We start from the raw sequence: 9,208 nt of genomic DNA, 5'->3' as shown, positions 1-9,208 counted from the left end.
TCTCTCTCTCTGTCTCTCTCTCTCTCTCTCTCTCTCTCTCTCTCTCTCTCTCTCTCTCACACACACACACACACACACACACTTTCATACAGAATGAAACACTATCCCAGCTCCAGTTCCCGGCCTGGATGCCTGACCTGCAGTCGCTCTGCCTAAGGCTCATCAGGAGCCTCCCCTCTGCTCAGTGGGGCCTTCTCCAGGGTCCTGTGGCCTGACTCTGCCTCTTTCCTTCTCTTGCAGTACGAGTACAGCTTCCGCACGGAGCAGAGCGCAGCAGCTCGGCTCCCACCCAGCCCTACCCGGTGCCAGCAGATCCCCCAATCCTGAGGAGCCCACAGCCTCCTGGGGGAGAAGACATCTCCGACCCGGTGCCCAGACTACTGATGGGGTGGCTGGGGTGAGAGTCACTCCCTCCCTCACCTGCCCATTCTGCTTGCCCTGCTCACTGGCCACGAGACTCTGGGCAGCTGCTTGGTCATGTGTGATCATCAGCTCGCCCGCTGAGACTTCCCTGCCTCCCCGGGACCGTTGTTCATAATTGTGACTAATGTATGTGCTGTTAGTGACCAGAGGCTCCTGTGTGATGACCACTTACCCCGCCAAGAAAGAAAACTCCTTCCTTACCTGGACTCACCCATGAGGGGCCCAGGCACACACTCCAGCCGCCCAGTGACACCACTGGCTCCCCTCAGCTGACCATCACCTTAGCACAGAAATCCCACAAAGCCACTAGCTCCCTCCTGGGAGACTCCAGGGTTGATTGCTTTACTTAGGACCCTGCAAGACACACTGATGGCCTCTGACCCAGCCACTTGTCAGCAGGTTCCAGTGGCCCACACATGCATTTCATGGCAGCACTAAAGCAGCAGGACTAAGATGCACTTGGGACAACTGTGGACTCTTCCCCTATTCCACACACTGGACGTCCAGAGAGCACAGACAGGACCCCGCTTTCTATGGAGGTGACTGGGTGCCTCCCTGGATGGAAACTTGGCTGCTAGGGTACTATGCCCAGCCACAGGTGCCAATTCCCACAAAGGGCTCATCTGTGAAGTGTCCGACGACAGACGACAGCTCCATAGGCCTCTGCCTGGTGACCTGACCTGGTGGCAGCTGGCTCTGAGAAGAACGGTACAGAGGCACCAACTCGTCACAGCCAGACACACCCCACCATCTAGAAGGCACCTTCCACCAGGGAGCTACTGTTTTGAAAAGTCTTTCTGTCCCTGGCCTCAGAATTTGGGCCAGGACATTTCACAGGTGTCAACCTGAGGTGCCAAGTTGAACCCTCCATGTGTTGCCATGAGAACAGTAGTCACCGCCATCCCAGCTTTCAGCGCTGCTTTGCCACCATTGGCCTTTAGGGCTGGAATGACACTGGTCCCCAGAGCACCTGTGGATGTGAAGATCTGCCCAGTGGTTAGAGGCAATGGGCAACTACCCACCAGCTGGTACAAACCCCTCCAGTTACAGCTCCATAGAGACAGCTGGGTGTCCAAGGTGCAAAAGGATCAGGAGCAAGAACAAGCCAGCAAGATGGCGTGAGCTGGGGCAGGGCCAAAAATACCTCACCAGCCTACACCAGCCCTTCCTCCGTCCCAGACCCTCAGGCCCAGTCAGCCAGTCTTTCTGCTTGATGGTACTTCATTTCTGTGTGTCAGGAAGGGTCACCTTGCTTCCTCCCCTCAGATGTGAGCACACCCTATGGGGTACCCATCAACCCCTTGCCTCTGGGCCCCACATCCTCCGGGTAGCAGAGGTCATGAAAAGGTGGTGCCCCAGAGGTCCATGGAGTCAACATAGGCATCTCTAGCAAAACCTAGTGCCATGCTGGTGCTCAAAGGAGCTAATAATAAACTGACCTAAGACTGCTCCACAAGCTGGGGTCCCAAGGACCTGTGTCTGCTGCTGCAGGTATGACATCAAGTGGCTTGTGTGGCCTGAGGCCCAAGAGAGGGGGTGACCACTGTTGTCTGAGTTAACTGGGAAGGTTGGGCACAAAGTTCTGGACTCTCCTGACCACTTCACTGAAGTCTGTACACTTTGGCCACTCTTCCCGTTCCTCGGTTATGAAATCACTTCTGCCATAGGGAGCCAGGTAGCCTTCCTCTTCCTTGGAGGAGAATGTGGCTTCTCGGAAGCTCTCGCAGGTCCTGGCCTGGAAGTGCAAAACCGAAGACTGCGGACCTGTTAGTGATCCAGACGGCCAAGTGAGGGGATTCCTGGAGAAAGATCTAGTGCTTTGCAGCCCATGCGTGCACTCCCACAGGACTTAGCCCCTGGGAGGGAGCTAAGGGGAGGGCAAAGCGCCTGCTCTGAGCTGGAGCAGTCTCCGGATGGACGGACGGATGGTTGCTGCAGACTTAGCTGAAGAAGAACCCTGACTGAGAATGTTGTAGCACTGACAGCTTCTAGCTTTTGAGGTGTTGAGGACGGCTTGGTGTCTGTGGTAGGTTCCAGGTTGCACCCAACCCCTGGTTTCTTGAATTCTGGTGATAGTAATGATCGTGTGTGCTTACCCATGCCTGCCTTGTGTGGATCCAGCAGACCCAGACCCGGCAGTAGAGCTGTGGCTCACAGCAGCACTGAGTGGCCTTTGGGTACCGTGTGGCAGGCACACTGTCAGATGAGCACAAGGATTCGCTGGGAGACGTGAAGAGCCGAACCTCTCCCATGGGTCTCCCCCTCCCCTACCAGCATGTCCCACAACTGCTGCTGTCCCTGCAAGCACACACATCTCTCTTGAAATGACTAACCAGAGCACAGTTCCCTATCCCCACGTCCCCTCTGAAAAGTCGGTTCCTTCCTGAGGGCCTTGGAAATGGCACATGGGTGACAAGCGGGGAGGGGGTTGGGGGTGGGGGGAGGGATGTTCCAGGCTCACTTGCAAATTTATCATAAGACCAAATCTAAGAATTCCTGTCAGCCTAACTCTGCCACATGGAGAGGTGAGAGCCCCGCTCTCCTCCGGGGAAACATGAGAGAGAACCATGGCTCTTCTTCCTGGTGGTCAGCAGCATATGGCCACCTGTGGCCAAGGTCATGCTGAAGCCCCTCGGTCAGAAGGACGTCCAGCAGGGGACTGGGGTCCTGAGCGCACACACCCTTCTTTCCACTGGGCTTGGCCATCTTAAGCACATTTCCTGTCATCCCCCAAACAAGCCCAGCAGTGGGTGCTTTTGCCCTCTCACATGAGGAGCCTGAGGCATGGCTACAAGCTTGCCAGTGGCACAGACAGAATCTGACCCCAAAGACCCTGGGCCAACCACCCGGCCTTTGTGTCCGCCCTCTGGGCTTTCTTTTGCAGTGGAGATGCCATCACGCTGTGGCAGTGGTCCCTGGCATGGGTCAGGCTGAGAGTCTGACTGTCCTGTGTGGCTGCCCACACCCGAGGACTCCCCAACCTCAGAGCATCTTCTGCCCCACTTCTGGCCTCCTGGCCAGGGAGGAGGTAGAAAGGGCCTTGGTGTGGCACTGAGCCATGAAGGGCTGAACTCACAGAAGTGGTTAGTGTCCAGCCAAGCCCTGGAGCCTGATGAAGAAGCTGGGTTCCCATCCCTGCTCCCAGCTTCCTCAGGTGACCCGGGTGCCCCAGCCTTCTCCACCTGCTCTGGGCATGAGCCCTTGAACAACTGCAGCATCTGCACCTGGAGACCAGGCTTTGTTCCCCTTAAAAAGCTTATGAACTGCTGGGCCACCGTGTGGCGCTGGGACAAGGACCTTAGGCACAGCTGCCTTCCTGTGTATTTATTCAAGGTGACTGCTTGGCAAAGGGAGGTCTCAATGTGTGACTGTATCTTAATATAATTTGTTAAATAAATGTTTGTTTTAACCTCGTTTCCCCAGTTTGCTGTTATTTTTAAAGCCACCAGAGGTCAGTGTCCCTCAGAGGAGGCCCTCTGCCCAGCTGCAAACTGTCCCTCCTGCTTCCCAGAGCTCCTGGGGGCCAGACAGCTACTACCCTAGCCTTTCAGAAGGAGCTGCCAGGAGACTTGAGGGCGTCAGAACCACTAACCTTCCTGGCCCTCGGCAGCTCCCAAGTGGACAACAGGGCCTGAAGAGAAGGCAGAGGCTCTTTCATCTGCCGCTGTCTTGCCTCTGGGCCTTGGGACAAAGCTACCCTGCTTTGGGCCTGTTCTGACTGCCCAACTGCCACACGATGCCTCTGTAAAACTGCAGAGAAGGCTGAGGTGGCCAAGCCAGGAACGGGTTCACGGACCGAAGCAGATGCTGCTGCCAGCCCTCATCAGCCACCACTCAGGCACCTGGCAGCCTCCCACTCTCCCCATACCAGAGACCATGACACCCACAAGCATGTGGGCACGGCTATGATTCGGATTTCAAATGTCCTTCAAAAGTGAAGTGACCATCTTAGTTGTCAGTTCACAGCCTCTCCCGAAGTGCGAGGCTCACGCACGAGGCCCTGACCCACTGATGTGCTTGTCATCTGACGAGCTGTTGAGAGGCAACAGAAACAGAAATGGGGCCTACTTGAAGGGACTTTGTCCTTGGACCTGCCCTTGGTACTGTATCCTGTCTCTACCTTCCCCTTCCTCCCCGGCCACTGTGGCCTGAGTGGCTCTCCTCAGTCACCCCCTCTGCCTTGATAATCTGTGTCACCCCAGCCCAAAGCAACAGAGCTGAAAGACTACACTAGTATAATCTGAGTCCTATGAGAGTAAACACATTTTGCTTGCCGGTGTGTTATCATAGCAAGTGAAGGCGAGCGTGACCTCTGAGATTACCGTCGCAGTCCAGGATTAGCTGAAGTCCCATTCTCATCCCAAACCCAGAGCCCCAGGGCCTGGAAGATCGATCGGCTGCGGGGCTCTTAATCTAAAGCTCATTTGCTCTCCTGGCTCCAGCCCCGACTGGCCCAACACCCGTCCCCTGAGCTGCCACGTTCCTTAGGAACCCTCCCCAGCCTCTGATCCTTTCATCTATCTTCCCAGGTGGACCCCTACTCTCACTGCCTAAGTCTCCCTCACCCTAAGAAGGAAGCCTGGGTCTTCCAGAGACCCAGTGCCCCTCCCAGATCTGACTCACTCCTTCTCATGGCCCTGCTAAATCTCGGGTAACTCCCCACCTAGACTCTGAGATGCCTCCTGGTCTCCGCATCGGCCGTTCCTTCTACCAAGGACGCATTACCCTACTCTTCTGCCTGGTAAGCTCCTTTCAAGGCCTGCCTTGAACCACACTGCAGCAAAGGTGGTGGCTCTCCCCTGGAGCCACCAGAGCCTACCATGAGTACCCACCTGTCACTGAACTGCAGCCACTGGGTGCTCTGATCTGGTTCTGTGTCTATCTATTTTCTCCCCTGCCATGGGTCCAGAAAGTGGTAGCATCCATAATGTTCTTCGTGTATGTCACGAGGAATGGATGTGGCAGACAGGAACTGTAAGCAGATGTTAGGGGTCAGGGAAGGATAGACCCTAGTAGCGCCATAAGGTCCCTCAGTGGCCTCTCTGTGCTAGTCTTGATGTGTCCCAGAGAGACCACAGGCCTCGACAGGTTTGCTGCCCTGGGCCCTGGCATGACTCCAAGCTTGCCAGGCCTCAGTGGTGTGGTGGTGGTGGTGGTAGTGTGGCGGCGGCGGCTGCTGCTGCTGCTGGAACAGGTAACTGACCTTGGCTTCAGATACTCTCCCTGGCAGCCAGCTCTGGGGAGAAAGACAGTATAAGGCTAATGAACCACAGAGCCTAATCTAATCTAAGCCTTAGGACTCTGTTTCCTGGTTCTGCTATTTCCTACCTGGCCTTAGGTGGAAACAGTTGAGAAGGTCTGGGAACTTACTTATGTCGGCTGCTGAGCCCCGTGCTCCCATCTCCCCTCCCCCACACCTCAGACTAGGGAGCTGTGCCAGACCAGACAACAGCCCTTGGCAATGGCAGGGCTGAGGCAGAGACCTAGAAGTTTCAGAGGGTCTCGAACCCTTGACTGACCCCCTTAGATGGCTAAGAAAGACATGTCCATCTCCCACTCCCCTTGTCCATGGGAGGGAGCATGAGACAGTCAGTCTGAGCTGCCACTGGGAGTCTTAAGAGCTCCTCAGACTCCAACAGTAGACCCTCAGCCCAGGGATCAAACAGGAGCCTCTGCAGCAGGCAGTAAGCCCAGGGGTCCTGCTTCCAGCAGGTGATTTCAAAGTGCAGCTTAGATGAAGCTGCCTAAGGCTCCACACTTGCCCAGTTGAGGTTTGGATCTTCAAAACCCTCAGAAGCCCACGTTAGCTGCTTGGTTGCCAGCCTGTTTAAGACCTTCAGGAAGTCAGAGGAAGTAAGGTTATCAAAGATGTACACCAGAGAGAATTGTGGGAGTTCCCTCTCCCCCGCCTCTCTCTCACTTTCAGTCTCTGTGCTCCCTGGCTCTCATGAGGTGAACAGACTTCCTCTGCCTCAGGTACCCCATAACAGGATCAAAGCAACCAGTCCAAGGCAGAAGGATCAAGAGTTTAGGGTCAGCCTGAGCTACATGGGAAGTTCTAGACTGCTTGGGGTTATTTGGTAGGACCCTGTCTCAAGAAAACTAACAGGACTGGAGAGATGGCTCAGTGGTTAAAAGCACTGACTGCTCTTCCAGAGGTCCCGAGTTCAATTCCCAGCAACCACATGGTGGCTCACACCATCTGTAATTGGATCTGATGCCTTCTTCTGTTGTCTGAAGAGAGTGACAGTGTACTCATATGCATAAGTAAATAATTAAATAAACATATTTTTTTAAAAGAAAACTAACCAGGAAGCAGGCACATTGGGAGCTCAGCCACCTATAACTACAGCTTTAGGGGTCTAATGCCTCTGGCCTCTGAGGACACCTACAGATGCAGACATACCCCCACATAGACAGGCACACACACAAACACACAAGAATTAAAATAAAATCTTTTAGATACACTGGAGCTGAGGGCATAACTCTTACTACTTACCTAGCATGGGTGAATCCGTGGGTTCAATCCCCAGTACCAGTAGAAATATTAATAATAATAAACCACAAATAATAATAAAAATACTAAAAGAAAAACAAGCACAGGGCTGGAGAGATAGCTTAGAGGCTGAGAGCACATAACCATTTGAAGAAAACCTGAGTCTGGTCCCCAACACACACCTACATGTAACTCCATCTCTAGGGGATCTGACACACTCTTCCAGCTACTGAGGAGAGCTACACACATGTGCATGCATACACACACACAGAGAGAGACAGAGAGAAAGAGAGAGAGAGAGAGAGAGAGAAATAATTATATTAAAGATCTCTTTCCACACCCTCAAAATATCCTCAAATATCCTACAGCTGAGTTTCCTCCGGTTGCTGCTGTATAGAGCTCACATGTAGTGTCATCTAATGGCCCATGTGCTACAGGCTCACTCAGTCACTGGGGCTGAGCTTTTGGGAGGTGGTGGGTCTGCTAGATGAGGCCTCTTGGGAGGTCTTCAGGTCACTGGTCAGAGTGAATAGTGGAAGTCTAGCCCCTCCCCTTTCTCTCTTGCCCCCATTCATGAGGCAAAAGGCTCTGCTCTGTTCCAGCACAGGCTCAAAGCAGCAAACCTCTGCAAGCACTAGCCAGAAAACCTTTTCTCTTTGTCAGCAGATTGGCTCAGGTGGTTGTAATAGTAACAGATGGAGAACTGAGCCAGGAAACCTTTCCTCTTTGTAAGCTGATTAGCTCAGGTCGGGTTGCTCTAGTAACGGACAGAGAAGTGAGCAATATATGAAACAACATGCCTTTTCTGACACATCTGACTCTAGAACACAGGAAAAGGAGGAAGGTGGCTTAAGTTGATCTTAAGCCAAATAAGGACAATCAATACACATAAATCAAAGTCCTGTTTTGCTTTGGAGTCAGAGTACCAAATTCTCCATGAAATAGCATATAAAACTGAATCCACCTACATTCTCAAAAATAATTATGACTATTATATTTCATCTCAAGGATGCAGGAGGGGCCAAAGAGAGGCCTCAGCAGTTAAGGACAGTGGTTCCAGAAGACCCAACTGTCTATAAGTCCATACCTAGAGGATCTAATGCCTTCTTCTGACCCCCAAGGGCACCAGGTACATGCGGTACACACACATACATGCAAGCAATACAGTCATATGCTTAAAATAAAATCTTAAAATGCCATTTTTAATGGAGACTGGAGAGGTGGCTCAGCAGTTATAAGTACTGGATGCTCTTACAGAGGCCTGTCCATACAGTCCAACCATGGGGTCAGTTCCCAGCACCCATACTACAGCCAACAACCACCTGTAACTCCAGTTCTAGGGGATTTGATGCCCACTCTGGCCTCTGTGAGTGGCAGGTGCAAACATGGTGCATACACATGCATGCAGACATAATGCTCATATACATAAAACTAAATCATGTATTTAAATTCAAGACTCAACATTGGGAAGGGGGCCTGGGAACTCTACATAGTAAACTAAAAGAAATACGGCCACAGGCCCCTCGCACAATGCAGAAGACACATTTAATAAACACCTCACGAACCTCCAACCTCAGGATCAGGATAAGTCAAGGATGTATGCCTGCTACCACCATTTCCTCACGGTGCACTCGGGACATGAGCCAATGCCACACGACAAGAAAGGGGAAGGCAGGACATGGACTGGAAGGGAAGAGACAAAGCTGTCGTCCCTGTCCTGTTATACAATCACCTGTGTAGAAAACCAAAATGGATCCAGCAAATGATTAGAACGTGTGAGAGATGCGCAAGGGTGTCAGATATAAAAACAGCCATAGGAAATGAACAGCGTTCCTCTCTGTATAGTTGGCAACCAACCAGGAAATCAAACAGAAAGTCTTTCAAAGAGGCATAGTGTATGGGGGTGGGGGGTGGGGGGCCTAATAAAAGGCAAGTTGTCTGTGAAGACCTCTGAGCTCTCTTGAAAGCAGAGGATATCTACGTTAGCAGAAGTGTCCTGATTTTGTATTATTATCGTAACGCATATGTGTGTCTTGCCTGCATGTATGTCTGTACCACTTGCATGCCTGGTACCTATGGAGGCCAGATGAGGGAAGAGGGCATTGGATTCCCTGGAACTTAAGTTTGAGATGGTTGTGAGCTGCTGTGTGGGTGCTGGGAATTGAACCCAGGTCCTTTGGAAGAACAGCCAGTGTTCCTAACTGCAGGGCCATCTTGAAAATATCCTATGTTACAACCTTAACATTCTAAAACCATTTTATACTTTGTAAAAGCAAGAATTGTTACCCT

General features: G+C 52.3%; 1 protein-coding gene across 1 annotated transcript in view; it reads left to right on the top strand.

Annotated features, from left to right (window-relative positions):
• Mvb12b (multivesicular body subunit 12B) overlaps positions 1-2,838 on the top strand; it is a 157,380-nt gene extending 154,542 nt beyond the window's left edge. The window contains exon 10 of the mRNA XM_021153581.2: positions 241-2,838. Within this exon, the coding sequence (XP_021009240.1) occupies positions 241-327 (87 nt within the window). The 3' untranslated portion in view covers positions 328-2,838. The remainder of the gene's footprint in view (positions 1-240) is intronic.
• Positions 2,839-9,208: the final 6,370 nt, after the last annotated feature.

This window comes from Mus caroli, chromosome 2 (assembly GCF_900094665.2).
Source record: "Mus caroli chromosome 2, CAROLI_EIJ_v1.1, whole genome shotgun sequence".
Lineage (NCBI taxonomy): Eukaryota > Metazoa > Chordata > Mammalia > Rodentia > Muridae > Mus > Mus caroli.
Note: the sequence above shows the minus strand (reverse complement) of the source record. Positions and strands in the feature narration are given on the sequence as shown.